At 38.7% G+C, this 20,685-nt stretch overlaps 2 protein-coding genes across 4 annotated transcripts; one reads left to right on the top strand and one right to left on the bottom strand.

Annotated features, from left to right (window-relative positions):
• Positions 1-569: 569 nt before the first annotated feature.
• On the bottom strand, positions 570-4,769 carry LOC148417123 (prostaglandin E2 receptor EP4 subtype-like). The gene is made up of 2 exons (XM_088425938.1): positions 3,795-4,769; positions 570-1,688 (listed from the first exon to the last, which is right to left on the bottom strand). The coding sequence occupies exons 1-2, from the start codon at positions 4,614-4,616 to the stop codon at positions 1,359-1,361; spliced, it is 1,152 nt and encodes a 383-aa protein (XP_088282064.1). The 5' UTR covers positions 4,617-4,769; the 3' UTR covers positions 570-1,358.
• Positions 3,948-20,121, top strand: LOC148417122 (disabled homolog 1-like). Of its 3 annotated transcripts, XM_088425942.1 has the most exons (10): positions 4,151-4,170; positions 5,862-5,973; positions 10,169-10,375; positions 10,517-10,624; positions 13,315-13,421; positions 15,842-15,940; positions 16,459-16,590; positions 17,661-17,747; positions 19,306-19,372; positions 19,618-20,121. In XM_088425942.1, exons 4-10 carry the CDS (start codon positions 10,546-10,548, stop codon positions 19,923-19,925), a joined length of 879 nt encoding a protein of 292 aa, XP_088282068.1. In that variant the 5' UTR covers positions 4,151-4,170; positions 5,862-5,973; positions 10,169-10,375; positions 10,517-10,545; the 3' UTR covers positions 19,926-20,121. The 3 variants fall into 3 exon arrangements, with proteins under 3 accessions (XP_088282066.1, XP_088282068.1, XP_088282067.1); XM_088425940.1 differs by lacking the exon at positions 10,169-10,375 and having other exon boundaries at positions 3,948-4,170; XM_088425941.1 differs by having other exon boundaries at positions 10,169-10,624.
• The last annotated feature ends 564 nt before the right edge of the window (positions 20,122-20,685 follow it).

Genomic DNA, 20,685 nt, shown 5'->3' with positions numbered 1-20,685 from the left:
GAAGCACATCGGGTTCATTTTAAAATTGTGCAGATAAAACAAAATCATTTTGCCCCAAAACAAAGAGTAGAGCGTTGCTACTTTAAAATTGACAAACAATAGATGACACACTGGACATATTGTTTGGTTTAAATGGAAAAGCATCTGATCTTATTTAAGAATGTCCATGGATGGCCCTGAGGCATCAGACTGACAGACTCCCCCTTTTTTTTTTTTTAACTTCCTGATCTGGAGAGCAAAGCTGGAACAAGACAGGATTTTTGAAGTCGATCATATTTTAATGTGTTTTAAATTACATCGAAGGTGAAACTACAGACGTCAAGGTGGATGATTTTTTTTCTCCCCCCACACTGTAACGATCTAACAGATGTTAAAAGTTACAGAATTCTTATGCTTTTTAAGTGCTAATCATGACTTTAAACGGATACTCATTTAGCCATTTTTCTTCTGTAAAAGCTTCATATTGGGTTCGAAATAATTTGATGACTAAATTATTTCTTTGTAAAATTAAAGTTGTCAAAGTGTTAATTATGAAGGTTGATTTGAATTTTATAAAGCATTAAAAATAAATGAACTAAACCAACAGTGTGAAAGAAAATATTGATTTTATGTCCATTCCAAGATTTTACTCAAATATTTCAAGCTTTGACGAAAATAGTTTTTTAAAAATATGATTAATCACGATTATGAAAATTTTGCAATGCATTGGTTGAAATAATGTAATCACTTGACTATGTAACATATATATTTTTTACAACACATTTTGCTACTTGCACATGTGTTGCCGGCTCAAGCGTCAACCAATCGCGGCTGACCAGTTTGTATGTGGTCATTTTCATTCAAGGCCAAGTAGCAAAATATCTTTACAGTTTTTAATTGTACATTAGAAACCCTTGACAGAGTTGCAAAAAACAATTGACAGAGTTATCCGTCGCATGGGGCTTGATAATGTGTAATGCAATCTGAACAAAATACACAAAACAATGCTGGGTGACAGTGAATGCCAGACATACAGTATATACGCAAGCTTATGTTATTTTATACTTCTCTGGAAGCATTTCTGTTTTCATAGTGTACTTGAGCATCCACTACATATAGGCATGTTTTGTTTTTGTGGAATTGGCATATCGTCCTTTTGCCAGTGTGCGTTTTACGTGTACTCCAGGCAATCAGTCCAGAGTGTATCTCGCCCCTGCACTAAGTCAGCTGGCAGATCAGCTCTCCCTTCTGATCCCGAGTGGTAAAAAAAAAAAAAAATGGTTGGAATCATTTCTTTGGAGCCTAATGGCTCTTTCCAAAAGTGTCAAGTAGCAAAAGTGTCCGTGTGCTTTCTTCAAGTTAAAATGTAGCCTTCAGTCTCATTTTTTCAGAACTACAGTGTGCACGTGTGGTAGTGAGGCAGCAGAGGCATCAGGAAGCGAAGTTCTGATACACGTGTGCATAGTCTGACTGAACCCATGGCTGTCTTTGGTGCGTTCACAATAAAACAGACGTCCTTGTGTAGGCAGCTGGCTACTGCTGCGAGTTCGACATCGTCTGGACAGACTTAATATTCGGCGAAACAGAGACCTCCTGAGGAGGATGTAGATCCAGGGGTCTAGGATGGGGTTAACAGATGCGATCCGGATGGCTGCCAGGTCGGCTTCGGAGTCATCTTTCAGCATGAGACGGTTGGCGAACACGCGCACCTGAAAGAAAAAAACATTATTTAGTAGCTGGAATCTCATGATGATGTTTTAATAAATATTCAAAACTAGGTATGTGTATTAAGAACAAATTTGAAATTTATTTGACTTGACAGCCATACCATTCCTCTGACACAAACTATAATTACAATAGTAAAAATGAGTTTGGAGCTTTAGAGTGTTTGGGGATTTGGGAGACCATTCTGGGTCCTGGAATTAAAACATTTTCTTATAGATATCACAAGCACACCTGACAATTTGGTGGCAGAAAGCTAACAGCAGGTCTAATTTGTGCCGCAGGAGGTGTAATGTCAATTTGATGGATTTCACGCGCAGGTTAACAAATTCTGAGCTCCGATCATGTTTGTGGTGAATGTCATTGTATTTCATTCATGATTAGGACAACAGCATGCATCAATCAAATCCTCTAAAGAATTAAATTCTTTGAACGACTTACGATCATTATGATGATGATGATGATTATTATCTTTCACACCAGCAAATTGGATTTAAAGGGAAGGAAGAGATGCTTCCATTGCCGGGAAGTAAGTTGGTTGTGTTCACTCCCACAATGGTGCAAACGCCCATTCATAACCGCACATTTTTACTCAAGCATGTCAAAAGAAAGAAAGCTCCATCCATCTGCAATTACACCACACTAGATGCACTAGATTTGACATGGAAACAGGGCTCTCACAGTAATTATCTTTCACAAAATGTTCGTATATTTGTTAATTGTACTTAGACCATGCTAGAACTAAACCTTTAGTGACAGTCATTGGTTGGCAGTCAATACAACTTTAAATCACTCTCCTACAAAATTACAATCAAATGGAGTTAGCCCTATCTAATTATCAGTGGCCATTGGCACGGGGTCCTCAGATCGAAGAAGCACTACGTCCGAGAGTGTTGCAACATGCTCCTCACTACGCCCACAATCAGAAGGGAGCAGGGCACAAAAAGACAATCAACCATTCACAGTCACAATAACACCTAATGACAATTTAGAGTGTCCAGTGCATGATCCATGCAAGTTTTTTAGAATGTGGGAGAAAGCCGAAAAGCCAAGAGGAAGCTTATGCAGACACAAGGAGAAAATGCAAACTTCACAAAGGCGGGCCAGAGGCATTATTGAAAGTGGGACCTCTAAACTGTGAGCTGGACGATAACCATTCTATCACTGTCCCACCCTTATTATTTATCTATTTATTTATTTCATTTTTTCATCACCACAGAGTTGTGTTGGTCAAAAATAATTCAAGTTAAAATATGGATTGACATATATATATTTTTTTTCATTTCAGCCATTTTGATGCACTTTAAGTTATTTTTCTCTGTTTCAGACTAACCTGTATAAATCTTGTAAAAAGTACAATTAGAATTTGTTGAAATGTTATCAATCCTGTGTTGGTTGAAATTTTGCTGATAATGGATATGGATTTTGGTAATGTTAAAAATGATATAATTTTAAGTATACCTAAACAATTTTATAATGATCTTATTTAAATTCACCGCAGCAAGTGGGAGGGACAAGATGTTTTCCTTTTCCATGTAAAAAATAATTGAGAAGCACTGCTTTAAAGTCATGATTAGAGCCCATTGAACATAACCATTGCTGTTTGAAAATGACAGTCGCATGCAGCTCAGGTAACGACCAATCACGGCTCAGCTTGTGAATGTCATACGACCATAAAGAAAGCCATGACCGGTCGGCCCGGGAGCCTTGCGCAAACGTAATGTCATTTTCAGTCCATTGCAGAGTTGGCAAATCCAGGTCCAGAAAGTAAAAACCCTGCCACAGTTTGACTTTAGCCACAGGTGCTTCTAACCAACTTGCAGTCAAATGAGCTCGTTAACTTACCTGTGAAAGCACATGTGGCCAACACCAAACTGTGGCAGGTTTGTTACTTTCTCGACCTGCTTTTTCCATTCCTTCTCCACAGCGAGTGAGAAAAAAAGTGTTTTTAAAGCTATTACTTGTACAGGAAAATAGACATAACCTTAACATAACCTTAACCCTAACCCTTTGCCATTCACTTATGTGACTTCGTTTGATATTTTTGTTATAGCACGTGATTAAATGTTGAATATCCATTCCTCGGGACTTACCACCAGCGGAGCCGAACAGGCCACAACAACGAGCGATGTCATCAGCAACATGGTCATGCTTTGGATCTCCGCGGCGGAGGAGAGCGCCCTCCACCTGTCGCGCACGCTGCTCCTGCCGCTCCCGCTCCCGCTCTCCGTCCTCCGCACACTCCTCCGACGCATTAGCAGCAGAGCGCCGCACACGGCAGCGTTGAGCGCGGCGGTCCCCAAGATGAGCGCCACGCTCACCGCTCCGTACAAGACCGAGTAGACGGCGGCCACCGGCTCGGGGGTCCTCAGGTCGATGAAGCACCACGTCTGGGAGTGTTGCAGCGTGCTCCTCACAGCGCCGGCCATCGGAAGGCAGCAGAAAAGGATGTTGGCGGCGTACATGAAGGTGAGGGAGGTTTGAGCGAAGCGGCGGTCCACCCCCCAGCGCCGGTACGAGTAAGGGCAGCAAATTGCCAGGTAGCGTTCCGCAGCCATGGCGCAAATGATGCTCAGGCCAGTCAAACCGAAAAAGAGCAGGAGAAAGGAGTGGAAGTCGCACAGGGCGCCCCCTCGGAGCACCTGACGGTCCAAATAGTTGGCGATGGTCACCGGGCTGGCCAGACACGTGCCCAGCAGGTCCGTCACAGCCAGACCGCACACCAGGGTGTAGAAAGCCGAACTTTTCCGCTCCTGTCTTGACATCGAGAGAACGACGATGGCGATTATATTCCCGATGGCTCCCCCGGCGAACATCAATATCGGTAAAACCATTCCATCTTTTCCGGCGTCAATCAGCCAAGTCTCGTTTCTGGAGACAGAAGCGTGCGTAAAGTTGGAACTTGAGAGCAGCATGTCTTTATAGACCCAGTGGGGATTCGGGAGGGGATCACGAGGACGAGGCAATAATGAGCCGCTGATAGCTGACAGTGCGCACTTATAACGCTTCCAGTAATGCACATGTTACTGCGACGATACGCGACCTGGACCGCACGGGCCTTGCGAGGCGACCTCCCATTTAGCATTCTGATTGGACGAGAAAATCGCCGTGCTTTCCCCTTTTCGACTCTTTTTGGCAGTCGCCGGCGATGACGTCATCCCGTCGTGTGGTTTTGGCAGCCTGTCAGGAGGACTGGCTTGAGATCTTTCACCAGATGCAGACATAAATGAATGAATTAGTTGTGTACTAAAGTCTGCAAATCTTTTGGAGGCCAAAATGATTTTTTTCTAAAGTACTCCTTTGATTACTTGAAGCAAAAATAATAGCAGGGCCCATAGGTCATCTATAAACAGTTCAAAATTGTACAGTATATTTGGAACAATATTTATTTTTTGTAACCTATTTTACCAAAGGAAAACAAGTGTATGGTAAATGCTGTTTTAATTGTATATTACTGAAGTAATATACAGTACTTAACAGCAGGTCTTTAGCAGTAAAGTACAAAGTTGTAGCCTACGTGGTAGTGACTTGCGTCTATTTGTTTACACTTATGTTGCAAGCCACGCTGACTTGTGTCAACATATAAAATCAAGAACAATTATTCTTTAAAAACTATTATTTGTATTTGTGTTTAATATTTTAATTTAGTTTGCTCTTCAATGTTTTGCAATTGGTTTCATTTTAACTTAAATATATTTGATAGTGCAATGGCTCTTTTGTCAAAGAGAACAAACTTACAGCACGTCACAAGAACCATGAAAAATTTTGCAAAAAATTGTAATTTTTGCTGGCATAAGGTTTGTAAGTAAAGCATTATGAAATGTTACTTACGCTTGATGACGTGGAGATGGCTACAGAAGCAAACATGTCATTCACACCTATCACCTTATCATCCATCAAAACGTCTTTTGCACATGCAAGCATAACATAATTTGGTTAAAAATAGCACGTTAATACAGTTGAGATGACTGTAAATGGTTGCATGAGGAGCAGGCGCCACGTCAGCAAAATAAGCCTGGACTGCAACTGCGACCATTATGTGCAGTATGACATATGTTTACAGTGAGGAGCATCACTGAGGGTCTCTGTCGGCAGCCGGCCTTAAAAGAACACATGGAACACTTAGCCGAGATGTAAACTTCACCTTCTCTCTGCTCCAGACACAAGTGAGCTGGCACCCTCCACAAGGACAACGCGGTCCTTGAGTGATGCCAAAGCCTGGAAACTCCGCTCCTGCTTGGAATGTCCCAGAAAAAAAAACACTGAATCATGGTATGAGCAGAGTGTCCCACTGTGCTTTATAGATCTCCTCAATGTTGTAAAGGTAGTCCTTAATAGCTAACGCTCTTACATTGTTTTTATGTCAGTGATCTCACCAGCAGAATGTGCAGAACTAAAGTTGTTGGGTGTACGTTTTTAAATATTTCTCAAGTGTGATTTTAGTGTGTGCGTGATATCTGTCATACAAATAAAACATGCAGGACATCACAGGATTTATCTGGCAATTTAAAATTGTAACCCCAGTTTTATTGTAGTACAGGCCTGTCAAAGTTAAAGCATTACTTTTGGAGATTCATTTTAAAATTCAACTCAGTTAAGCCAGTTTTCTCGAAGCCCTGTGGCAGATGTACTCTGGGTGTCAAACTCCGGCCCTTTGATGTGGAGTTCGACGTCTTTGTTAAAGGATCAAAGGAAGGCATTACAAATTTTTGAAACAAAATATTTTTTATTTGATGATTTTACATCACTTCCAAGACTTGCGTGATTTATCATGATTAATTTGGGGATATATGGCATCATGTAGTCAGAACCATCAAGAAAGAAATGAATGGCTTGTCCAGTCACAAAAATTGCTGCGAAACGTAAACTTAACATTTTTACAAAGCTAATATACTCTGATTGATCAATTGCAACCAGTGACGTTTGTTTATTAAGAGGCTTTTGTCATTCAGTCCAAAGAATAACACTAGTTGTAACAATGGCAGAGAAAATGGCTGCCGGGTGGCCCATTGATAGCTAATATTATATATATATATATATATATATATATATATATATATATATATATATATATATATATACACATTTAAAATTCAACATTTGAACATGAGTAAAGGCCTCATTCTGAGAAATATATGAGGCACTTTCAAGACTGATTTTTCTTTGTATTTGTAACAATCATTATAGGCGTGTTGTGCTGTAATTGCTCAATCAGTATGTCTCACACTAAGTGAAAACACACTTGTACAGTTTAACTCATGCGCAGGAGCTCACATTTTAGCACATGGGTTTGAAATTAGCACGTGCTTCACAGGATTAAGACTGAATTTTATTAACAGTTTAGTCATTTTGCTTTTTAATAAGGCATGCAAGTTAAAATTAATGGAATCGTTTGCAAAGCCTGTACAAGTGAACTTATGTTTCTCAATTCACCATGTGGCAAATATGCAGTAACTTAGTTGCGTAATTTAGTCTTTTTACATGTCTAACAATGGCAGCAGAACTGCAAAACAGCCGCGTCACAGATGGTAGACGTAAAACATGAGTTGCCTTCCTACCAAACATAAAAAAGGAATGCAAATAAGTAGCTTTTGATGTTTTTGTACTGTCACGCAGATTGACATTTTTGGAAGCACTTGAGGTTTGTTATGAAGGAAAACAACCCTGTTCAATCTGGGAAATGAGTCAAGATGATGAGAGAATCACAAGGCAATCCAAAATTGAGCTGGAGTTTTGTAAACTGAAGCAAAACTGTAACTGTTGGAGCCCAAGAGTGTTTATATATAAATATCAAACATTGCAACCCGTGGTTGTCAGATAAAAACACGTACACAAGTAAACTGCGGTTAGTGGATGCCTAGCGTGACTGAAAAGGAAAGCAACAGTTTTTATGAGCTCAACTATGGCCGTCGTGGGAGAAGACAACAAAATGTCAAATCAGAGGAATCTTAGTTGCAGATGTTGGGCATTAGCATTCTTCTTTGTGTGGTCATTTTCAGGTCAGCCTATTATTAACCCTAACCCTGTTATTATTTACAGGGGACAATCATTACTTTTTAATTTCTTGGATACAATAGTTGGGTCTCTGGAGTTCATGCTAATCCCAATATTATAGAATTATAAAGTCAAGTAAATATTTTTGTTTTTTGCTTATTTCTAAAAATGATACCGTGTGTGAACCGTTCTGCATTACCACCCAATTGTTATGTAATGTGGAGCTAATTTACATAATCAGAATCTCAACATTGAGTTTCTCCAACAAGACATGGTCAGGTCAAGTGTATTTTTACCAAGCCCCTAACAAAGGATTCTCAAAACCAGCCCACAGAATGTTAGCGACTATCCATGATTAAAATTCCCAACATCATGAAAAATAACTCAAAACAAGTAAAGCTGCTCAATACATATTTTGTGCTACGTAATATTTTGCACTATCATCCTCATATGTATACAGTCTTTTCACTCACTCTACTCTGCAATATGCTCGAAATGTAAGTCTATTCATTTATTAGTGGTTCATTATTATTGCCCTCATTGGTCTATTACTGTTTTTTTTGTTTTTTTTGTTTTATTGCCTACCTTATTATTTGCTCGATTATGGAATGTAGTCTTTGTGGAAGTGAACAGAATACGAATTTCATTGGTACAGTATTACTATGCATATGACAATAAAACTTCGAATCTTGAATATTTTGTCTATCAGTAATTTGATAACTAAACATATTCTGTGTACAAATATGACCTTTAAAAACACTTTGCTACTGCTGTCGACTGAAAAGATCACATGTACTCAGGGTCATGGAACAACCAGTGACAGCTCAGCTTGGGAACATCACATGACCAAAACTTGTAAACAGGTGACTCAGAGACTCTGAGTTGGTCACCCTGTTTTTATGTAACCCTCTTCCAATACACCTATTTGCGATTATTAGGATCGGTATCGGGCTTCTGCAGAGATTTTTGATGAAATGATCATTTGAATCAGGTGTGCTGTTGAGGGGTGACCTCACAAACAGGCTTGATAGGAGCTTTCGAGGACTGGATTTTGGTACCCCTTTTTTAAATGGTTATAAAGTATAATTCCTGTTTTGCAGGGGTGGGCAATTATAGTTTTTTTTGCTGGTCCAACAGTTGTCAGAGCCCCGCCCCCTTTCTGTCAACGTCGGCCCGTTATTTTTTCGAGCCAGGCAGAATCGGAATCGTCAGTCCGACAGTGTATTTTTGCCCACAAGAAGGCGAAATTTGACTTTTTTTTTTCTTTTTTTGCTAGTAGTCATTAGGTTTTTACTCAACTTTCCCCCACCACCACAGGGCGAAATTTGACAATTTTTTTGCCCAGTCATTTTTAATATGTTGTTTTTTGTGGGGCATTTGCATCATTCTTGGTCAGTCAGCAAACAGTCAAAACATTTTCCTGTTTGTTGTGCGTCATTTTCTTCTGCTTTCCTGTCAAAATGGCGTAAATATTTACTGCTTGGTATTTCAATTAAAGGATAATCCTTCGTATTTAGAGAAGATCCCAGGATCATCTGATACAAGCATCTTCCGCTGTCTGGGAATTCAAGGCAAAAGATCTGTTTCATAAGAAGAAGTGCCGGAAAAGCTCTTGGCTAACACAAACACGATTCCGGTTGTCTGCCTTTTAAAGGTTCATTCAATTGAGTTTACAGCATGAGCATATACTGTATATCTTTTGAGCAAAGTGGAGGACTTGTGACAGAGGAATAGATGTACTCACACAAGTGGTCCGTGATCAGCACTTCTCATGCTGTGTTATTACACATAAAAAGAAACCTATTATGACACTCCACCTTCCAACTTAAAAGTATTCCGAGCCAGTGTCACAACTTTTCCCACTCTCTGCAACAACGATTTTTTGATCTTGTTTTTTTTTTTTTTTTTAATTTCTCAGACCAATCAATGAACTCATTTCTGTACAACGCTATAATAAATGTTCAGGTTTTCGTTATTTAAAGTCAACATCAAACTTTTCTTTACGATATCATAATCTAAGTGCTCCCAACTACTCTAAATACAACCTTCTGATTAGCATTTGTGTAATATGAATTAAGAAGCAAAATCCATCCATTTTAATCCCTCAAAGGTGGTCATTTTGCCACTTGCCGTCGACTGAAAATGACATCACAGTTACTCAGAGTTCAATCAATATCATGCATGGCACACATGTTTTTGGAGTTTGGTCATGTAGCATGAGCCTTCATTTCGCTGTTTCATTATGCTCCAAAAATTCAATATTAATCAGAATATTGTGTTTAGACTGTGTGTGTGTTTAGTTTTTTGTTTTGTTCTTTTGTCCTTGAAGGAATTCAACAATGTTTTTTCTTTGGAATTTTCTGTGACCATGATACGTTTTGAATTTTTTTGACCAAATATGGATTAAATCTAAAAGCCTGTATTAATTGAACGATTATTTCCTCCCATGTAAAAGTGTTTTTTTTTCGTTAAGCATGCTGTATGCTCTGGAGCCTTTCCCAGCAAGTCCCTGAGAGACACACATGACCAGACCATGATCTGCCAATCCTCTCCAAAAGCTCTCATGAATGTGAATTTCCCAGCGGATGTTAATGTATCACCAATGACTCTATGACAACCTTTGACCCTGAGCCATTTCAGCCTTAAGGTGTGGCAAGTGGCAGGGACAAACTTAAAGCAGGTAAAACAAATAAAACTTGTACTTTTCTTCAGGGTTCTTAATTGCGAATTCAAACGTTTTTTGTTTTTTTATGTGTATCAATATTAATGAATGTCCACATTTCAATTCTATTTGGCATCAATTTTCTCCAATGTCTACTAGCTAAGGATTTCCCAGACGAGCTTGTGATCATGGAGACACATTCTGCCGAGGGATGTCCTGCGTTGGGACAAACCGTTGACGACACCTGGCTGTCCTCCAACACAAAAGGTACAATACACCATGGCTGCCTTTGACAATCACGTCACACTGTAACCAACAACAAGCAGAGTTGACAATAAGTTGCCGTTAACGTCGTCATAATGTTCCGTCTTTCTGGAAGTTATTACCAGCTTTTGATTGTACAGTATGTGCAGTACATCCTACATCACAGCTAATATTTTGAATACATGTTTCAGCTACTACGCAGGCAAACAATCAGAAGCAATTCTGAGAATGATTCAGTTAAATTTTACGATAACACGAGTAACTACATTTTAAATTCATACCTCTCTGACAGTTCAAATACAAAAGGATCATTATTATCTTTGAAAAAAAGGGAATTTTGGATAAAGCTTTTGCATGTGTTGGAAGTCATTAAACTATGTGTGTGCGTTGTGGCCGCGGAACGTTTTTCACGGGTGTTTGTCAGATCTGTGACAGTATTTGTGTTCGGGGTGTCCAGCTGTTCCAGCTGTTGGACCGCTGACGTTCTACCGTTAGCTTTACTGGAATTAGAAAGCTTGTACTGTGACCCGCTGGAACTCCTTGTCTGAAGTTCAGTCACATAAGGCAAACACTGTCACAATTCAACGCATCTTTTGTTGCTGTTCTCGCATGATGTTTTGGAGATTTTAATGATCATACGCGTTCGTCTTCACACGAGCTCACCCCTTGTATTTATGAGCTGATGATTTGAAAATTGCACTTTGTTTTTGTGTTTAAGAGCTCCTGCAGAGGTCACGCTTTCTGAAAGGCGGCATTATAAATGTTTTCTGGAATATGATACGATGGCTAAGCTTTGCTAAGTCATTTAATGAAGAGCTAAAAGAGAAAGCACCAGGAGTAAAGTAAAAAAGTCAAACAAAACCTCATCAAGCCAAAATTGATGAGAAGAAAGAGCTCAACCTCCACACAGACTGACTGCCAACTTTGACTGCATAAAGTTGAAAAAAAAAAACAACGTTTTCGTTTGTCTATCCATACAGACTGCTTCCTGGTGAACCACAATATTTTGTTTTTCTTTGAAGGTTGCATTTTTCTGACAAAAGCTGTGGAAAACCAGTTTTTATTTTCTTCAGATGTTAAGTCACTTGCTGGGCTATTTTGTGAGTCATGGAGAGTGTCCTGGAATGTTAGTTTAGATTACTGTCACCAGCTTTTCAAAAATTCAAAATTGGGGCATGGCAAGTTCACCCTAAATGAAATATGCAATACATTCTTGCCAGGAACTATTTTGGTTATTGATGTTTGTATTATTGCTTTGGCTAGTGCTCAATGCTGTCTTGGATGAAAGTTCAACAATGCTAAACAAGTGAATGACTCACCAAGATCCAACCTTCTTTTCTTAGTTCCAGTGTTGTGCCAAAGTAGAAAAAATTTGTATGCCCTGCCCCTGCAACTTGATTGGACATGCAGCTGTTCTGATTTTGATTTGTCAAATAAATGATCAAATCTTTCCACATGCTGTCTGCAACGTGCTCACAGACAAGGCATTTCGGTTTTGGGTACAGATTTTTTTTTTTAATCACAAAGTGTGAGATGTCCTACTGTGTGAGTGGTCATTGAACGCACCCCCAGTCAATCGTGTGAGCGATTGCAGTTATTAGATCAGTTATCAATCATTGAATCAAGCACTCTGTGTTTGTCAAACCTTGTTTGTAAAACTGAAACTTGCCTCACTGTCCCACATTGGAAGCTCGCTGCCAGAATGCTTGCCTTGCTATCGTCTGATGCCATTTCCCTTGATTCTTCGACACAGAAGCAGGAAGTAATTGTAGTTTCAGTATGATATGATTTTGAAATTGAATCGTTGAAAGTTTTTGTTTTGTTTGTTTTTTGCATGAATCACTGAAAAATGTGTGATTGACATACATCTTGATCAAACAATTCAGTTAGTTGGTTGAACTAAAAAAAAAAAAGGGACGTCAAAACACAAACTACGTGAAATTGAGACCAAAAAAATGAGGTTGACAAAATTCCTTGGAACTTGGGTCACATGGCTCAAAATCAGTTAAACGAGAAGTTTGGTCACCCTATCTTAGATGCAAGTAACACACCATTTACATTCTGGGAGAGTGACAACAATCAAGGTATCATTTCTTAAACAGCGAAAAGATAAAAAGAGCATTTTAATAGCCATGTTTTGGATCATCACAAATTTATGTGTTCTTGCTCAGCCACCATTAAAAAAAAAAGCACTGAGCTACACTGACATCATCAAACCAATTTACAATCATCAAAACAAAAAAATTGAGCGTTGTACAATTTAAAACAAATGTCAGAAATATGCTTTTCACGCTAAAATATATACATTGTTGCAAGTATGAAATCTTGCTGCTGCACTATACGCATCGCACTTTTGTGCCGCATTTTACAGCAAAGAACTTGACTCGCCATAGTTGTTGTGATATTTTTATAAATGCTTTTAAAGAGTCAGCAGACAGCACTTGACTACCTGACTACTAAGCTGACGACGTGGATTCAGTCTCATTGACAATATGAATGTGAGAGACTGACTGACTCTATGTTGCCTTTAATTGATGAGCGACCACTTTCAGGTGCAGTCTGTCCTTCATCCAATTAGCTGGGATAGGCTCTTGCTTCCTGTGACCCTGATCAGGATAAGCAGTCCACGAAATGGGCAGAGTGCAGCACAATTGGTAAGACAAAGTGATCCTAATTTGCTTAATGCCCCCCAGGTTCCCATGAAGATGATGTGCGCTTCAATGCCAAGCTGATTGGAATGCAAACAGTGCCCAATGCCGGTGACGGCATGATTTGCAGGGATGCGATGAACAAACTCAAGGTATCCGAAAATACTGAGTCGATTGCCTCAACCGCTCATTTGGTTACTGTAGCTTTTAAGCAAACTAGTTTTACTCAGGGTTGGGTTTTAATTTTTTTACTCAGCAGATTTGGATGAAAAATGGATTTATGGATTTTTTTACTGGCTTTAACTCATTTGATTGGGTGGTTTGGTTATAAATGATACCCAATGAGATATCATTTATATATATATATATATACATATATATATATATATATATATATATATATATATATACAGTGGGCCCCCGGGTTACGAACTTAATCCGTTCAGCGGCTACGCTCGTATCTCGAATTGCTCGTATAGCGGGCAATCCAAACCCATGTTAATTCGTGAATGCGTGCAACGCGCGCAGAAGCCTTAGGTAAAATCATCACGCTGTATACATATATTAATATTAAGTGACATAATCTACTGTACAGTTGCATTAAATAATAAATACAAGGGAAAACTGACTTTTACCTTTGGAAAGACGTGACTTGTGCTGAGATAAGCAGAGGTGAGCAGAGATGAATGCTCGAAGTCAATACGGTAAATCAGAAATGCTATTGGTCTTACAGTGTCAAAGTAACTTTTTCAGTCAGGGTTTTCTCTACTTCCTTCCATCCCAACCAGCTGTGCCATCAAGCTAGATAAAGGCGTTCGGCCAATAGCATATCGGCACTTCTGTGATTGACGTGTGACGCCGGCCAATAGCATCTCCGTGAGTGAGACCGGGTGACCTTAATCGACTAATAGCATATTGGCGTCTCCTTGACTGACTGATAATTATTCGCACTTTTTTTTAAACAGTTGGAATGTATTGACATCTTATTGATTAAAACACATTTAAACCTGTGACGATTTTTTTGTCCTGCAATCGGCACACTTAATTTCATGTCAGCTGTTTTTCCCGACGTGAATTGAGCTGGGTGGAGGCGGAGGGGAGGTTGAATGTGTTGTATTTACTAGGCACCACACTTAAAGCTTGTTCGAGCGTCAGTTCACCGTTAGTTACAACTCACAGAATTGCAACAATGGCGCTGTCCCAAAGCATGTCGGGAGATCGCCGACTAACATGACATGCAAATTTGTCAAGCAACCATTATGTGGCACTGTGATACCACCCGTAAAAGGGCGCAGAGATTAACCTCTTGAGTTAATACGGCAAAGCAAATAGGCTATTGGTCTTACAGTGTTACAGTAACTCTTTCAGTCATGGTGCAAATCACGGAGATACTAAAACATCATCCTCTTATTTCTTCCTTTACCGCTGCTAGTAATTTTAGAAGCTATGTCTAACAGATAAAGTTTGCAAAGTCTTCAAAACATTCCGTTTTTCACTCATTTTGTCTACTTCCTTCCATCCTGTCCCATCAAGCTAGATAAAGGCGTTCGGCCAATAGCATATCGGCATTTCTGTGATTGACGTGTGACGCCGGCCAATAGCATCTCCGTGAGTGAGACCGGGTGACCTTAATCGACCAATAGCATATTGGCGTCTCCTTGACTGACTGATAATTATTCACACTTTTTTTTTAAACGGTTGGAATGTATTGACAATTAATTAAAAAAAAACACACATTTAAACCAATGACAATTCTTTGTCTTGCAATCGGCACATTTAATTTCATGTCAGCTGTTTTTCCCTTTAGCTGTACAAACACTACACTTAAATGGTAATATATATATTTAGACACCGTGAGTGAGACAGTCAGTGTGAGGTTGTAAGACCAATAGCGTTCACGTTACCACCATAAGTATCTGTTAATGATTGTAGATGACGCAACTGCTGAATATGTTGACGCATTTAGGCGAGAACATTTCTACATACTCAATGGCTGGTTTGTCGGAATGCTCGTAAGACGAGAGGTTTGCTCGTAAGCGGAGGACAAAATTCTCCCTGATCCACGCTCGTATGGCGAATTGTTCGCAAATCAGGATGCTCGTAAGCCGGGGGCTGACTGTGTATATATATATATATATATATATATATATATATATATATATATATATATATATATATATAAAAAAAATTTGGGGGGGGGGGGTCTCTTTGAGTTTTTTTTTCTATCATTAAGAGATTTTTGTGAATAAGAAATGTATAAAAGTTGTGTGTATGGGAAAGAGAGAAACCGTACAGGGTACTATTGTAGTGATATACAGGGCAGTACGATACTCTTAATCACACAGCTGTTTTTAAATAAATAAGCACAATGTAGAAATAGATGAAACCAATATACAGAATTATTGATCTCAGAAAACATCCTTATTTTGGTTTCAGAGTGTTATTGTAAATAAAGAAACCCAATGTAGCCCATAATCTTTTTTTTTTTTTTTTTTTTTTTTTTAAGCCTTGAAAAAAATATGTTTGTACACCAATAATGTATGGCTGTTTAAACATGACTGACTCTTTGCAGCAAATTGAGGCAAATGCAAGGAAACAAGGCATGCACAAGCAAAGCATTTGGCTGAAAGTCTCACCCAGAGGCTTGCAGATCGTGGACCAGCAAACTGGGGTGAGTCACTTGACTAACATTTCTTTTGACTTACTGTTGCACAATCATTGCGTTTATCCAGTGTACACCTGCTTAGTTTACCACACTAAGAACAGGAAGGCAATTCCCACGAGTTCCTTGGAAAGTGCTGTTGAGTATTTAATGAAATGAATAAGAAGGCAAAGTATGTTCCTGTTTCCAATATGCTGATGAAAAGTTTCACTTAAAACGACTATTCCCAGAAATAGATCCACCACAGATAAAATGATATTGAAACTTGGTTCACTATTCAGCAGACAGGGAAAGAAAATATTAGAAGCTGAAATAAATGTGAGAGGAAATATATAGTAGTAAAAGTTATGTTACAAAATTTGAGTAATTAAATGATTTATTATCATTATTGCTATTATGCCAATGAAATGAAAATAAAATAAATAACAGAAATTTGAGCAGTCTCGCACCAGGCTGACCATTTTTGGAGCAACACTGCCAAGGTGTGGTAAAACCCAAGTTGAAATGGCCTTGCTTTTGTTTTTCAGACTCTTCAACATGAGCATGAGAGAAGTAGAATCAGTTTCCTCGTTAGAGACAAGCAGGATGTGAGAGCTTTGGCCTACATCTACCAGCACAAAGACACCTACTTGCTCTTCTACATCAAGATGGCCCATCTGGTAACCCACTAAGCCATGCAGGAAATATTTACAGTACTGCTGTTTGAGTTTTGGAGGATAGTGTTCCATAACATTCATATAAACATTGACCACAGCTAAAATAGTAGATATTAGTGTCGTCAAAATAACAGATTAGATATATTTAAAGCATTATAATTTTTTTGATGGTAATCTCATTATTTGTCTCTAACTTTATGCTTTATGTAGAATAAGATCCGCTTTAATGCATCAGGCTTCTTGTACTTGAGTTGCTGGACTTGGAAAAGAAAAGTCGATCACACCCTAGACACCCAATCGCACCCTAGGAAATAAATCCTTTCTATATGTTTTATTTATGATGTTTTCTGATTGTATACGTGTATATTATACAGTATATACGTAGCACTTTTTTGGTACCAATTTATAATATGTATGTACAGTTTTGATGTTTTTACCTGGGGTTCTAAACGCATTAACTATTTAATATAGGTTTGGAATGCCCACCATACGGTGAATTCGCCTTACGAGCCCAACCGCGAAACGGATTAATCTCGTAACACCATGGCCCACTGTGCTTGCAAGTGCATCTGTTATGTCTGTGAAAGACAATCAATAACTGAAGCCACTTTGTCATTATTAATTAATCCTACATTTGCCACAAAAATACAATGTTTCTTAAAAAATAACTCAGGTTTGAGGGGTTTTCTCAGATGTTTTCTTTTTATGTGAGATTAAAAGAGATTAATTAGATCAATTTACTATCGATATACTGTATATGTTTTTCATTTTTTGACCACTAATTAAAACATCAAAGGTAATGTGTATGCTCCCAAAGTATGCCATCAAAGGCTAACGTAAACCTGACTATGACTATTGTGTGTTGCAATATGTGCCAATTTGTGGGTTTTCCACATCAGCAAAGTCCTGACTAAAATAAGTGAATTTTATGGGTTAAAAAAAGCTATTTTTAATCCCTGACATTTGACACTCTTTGGTATCATTTTGGTGTAAAACAAGGCAATTGTCGTATTCATGTTTTTTAGGCGCTTAAAAATATTGTCAATAACTGTTTGTTTGTGTGTGTTTTCTAGGCTAAGCCTGTCCTGGACACTATTAAAGAGACATTCGAGAAAGTGGATCAAGACCTTTCAAAGTGTTCTGCAGAGACGTTGACACAGGTCAGAAAAGAACGAAATTAGGTTTTTGGTCATCTTAACGGTGCACAGATTAAATGTATCCCAAGTTTTGGATTCGAAACATGTCTGTCAACTGTCTACAGCGTATCTGCTGGTTTGTGTTCACTACTGTAGTGTTTAAAACATGTAGTATGCTTCATCACTGCTAGGGGGAGGCCTGAACCAACAGACTCTTTTGTTCCTCGCATAGCGTCATTAGCTTTTTTTTTTTTTTTTTTTTAACAATTTGTACCACTCAAGTAAGCTCTACACCAGGGGTCACCAACTCCGGTCCTCGAGGGCACCTATCCAGCATTTTTTCAGTGTAACCCTCCTCCACTGCACCTGATTCATAGGATGTGCTCATCAAGAAGCTCTGCAGGAGCACCAAAATGATCATGATAATTTGCATCAGGTGCAGTGGAGGAGGGTTACACTGAAAAAATGCTGGATAGGTGCCCTCGAGGACCGGAGTTGGTGACCCCTGCTCTACACTGACAAGCCACATAATGACCACTTGCACAATGATATACAGTTCATTTAATATCCAGTTACATTTAAAGGTTAGCCTGTCTAAAAGTAATGTTTTCAAAATGACTAATTTAACATGTACTGTATCTCAATTGTTGTAATTGAAGTTTGCTGTGGTGTAGAACCATTCGGCATTGTAATGAGAACTGGCAAGAGGTTGTCTCCATGCCCATGACCACAACTGCGACCTAATCTTCAAAATGTATGGACTCCTGGTTTTTCAGTGTATGTCTTTCTTTGTCTTGGCCTGTGATGTGTGTTTCTACATACAGTGTACATGCACAGCAATTCAACAGAAATTGCATGCTTTATTTCTCTTGAATTATTTTTTTTACAAGACTTATTAACCATCCATAACACGTAAACCAATAAGCAAGAAGTACTACATAACATAAACTGTATAAATAATAGTTGTTCCCAAGACATGAGCAGCAGTAAAACAGCATTATTTTCATTGTAGAGGTAAAACACTAGCTACAGTTTTTTTGTTGACTAATGAGGTTTAATATCATACAGTATAGGAACGCTAATGTTCTATTAATTCTCTTTATTTATGAAGGGGAATGAGTGATGCTGATCTATTGTAATCATGTGCTGTGCTCAACACCAGGAAGTCTTGGGATTTCAAAGCTTGAGGAGCACAAAGGTCATTTAAATCATGAAAATGCCAGTCAATAAATTAACAATTTTAGGGTCTAGGTGTGAAAAAACACACATTTTTTTTTAGACTTTCTTCAGACCTCAGCATGTGACCAGACAGTCTTTGTGAGTTTGCTTTTCCTGGCAGCTCTGCCAAGTTGTAGTGCAGCCCCCCCCCCCCCCCCCCCCCCCACGTACCAGTCCTACCCCCATAATATTTCATAGAGACATATTACTCTACATTAGTCTTACAAATGATTGTGTAAGTGGTCAAAATGTTCTTACTTTAAATGAAAAACAAGTGGTTTTAGATGTTCTATGTTTATCAGCGAATGTTAATAAATACAGCAAACAATAACAATCAAAACAACTGCACACTTTCTGTCTTCAGGGCACTGAGACGTTGAAAGCTGGCATACTTTTGTCAGAAGCGCTCCTTCCCATCTCCTCTCTTCAAGGTAGACGATTATTACAAATTATGTACATGATGGCTATACTTGAGGCTGTATCGGCATTCCAAAATTGCCGTTTGATGTGTGTTAAAATATACAAAATAGTAAGAATTTCCCATTCTATGCAAATGTTGAGAAACATTTCAACAAGATCATCCAAATGTTTTGGGACGATTATTTGTAGCATTGTGCGTGATGCTCAATGCCACTAACTTACTTTTTTTTTTGTTTGATTGTTTGTTTTCTTTCAGAATCCCAGCAACAAATATTGTCCAACTCTGAGCTTCCCTCCATTTTCCCCAAACAGCCTTTGGAGAATTCTCTATACAGCCCTTCCCCATATTCACCCAACATACAGTCATGGGACCAGCAGCAGGGCCTTCTGGGTGACAGGTGGACAAGTCCATTTGGGGCACCGGGGAACATGTCACCGTGGGGATCAGTCGGGAGCCACATTTTCACAGTTGACACAACTGCTCCTCTTTCACCAAACCTTAGTCAAATGACTGTATCATTGCCTGACTTTACTACAGGAAATCCCCATGAATCACTCTGCTAACGGATGACTTCATTTGACACTATCTTTTTTCCCCTTTATAGTCAGACATGATTAAAATCATCATGAAGTTCCAATTTTGGTTTTATTCATCATAGGGTAGCAGACCACAAAAATAGATGGGATTTTTTTTTTTTTTTTTTTGGTGGAACAGAAAAAATGCATCCCAATCATTAAAGATGTGAACACACTCCCTGCACACCTGCCTTCTGAGTTTGATCATGTGATGTTTCCAAGCTGAGGTTTGATTGGTCGTTACCTGAACCCTGAGCGACCTCGACATTATTTTGGGTTGACAGCCAGTGACAAGTGGGCTGCCCACTAAGATGGATAATAATGGGTGGATTTTGCTGGTGATTTCTTGGTGGACTTCATTCTATGTCTTAAAAAATATTTAGGAACATATTCAAGTTTTACTTGGCTTTCTTACAGTAAATAAGGGACTGTGTCAAGTTTTGCGGGCACCGATGACCCATTACATTTTTTTTTAATCTTAGTTAGACTTCCATTTTCTCTTGTGCTTATCCCTATCTGAGTCGCAGATTTTAGGCAAGTGCAAGTACAAATTGGGCTGGGTATGTGTATGGATATATGACTCACCTTATTTTAAAAATGAAATAGTGATTATGATATGCATACAACATACATGAATTATACATACATACATCGCTCTGATTAAAACATTTCATCAAGAAAAGAATCATTTTTGGTCCCTGCTAATATTTCTTTTTAATATTTTGTATCTTTGCTAAGGCACTGCAGG

Source organism: Hippichthys cyanospilos, chromosome 10 (assembly GCF_059441005.1).
Source record: "Hippichthys cyanospilos isolate Australia breed blue-spotted pipefish chromosome 10, RoL_Hcya_1.0, whole genome shotgun sequence".
In the NCBI taxonomy this organism is placed as follows: Eukaryota; Metazoa; Chordata; class Actinopteri; order Syngnathiformes; family Syngnathidae; genus Hippichthys; species Hippichthys cyanospilos.
The sequence above is the reverse complement of the archived record's forward strand: the minus strand, read 5'-3'. Positions and strand labels throughout refer to the sequence as shown.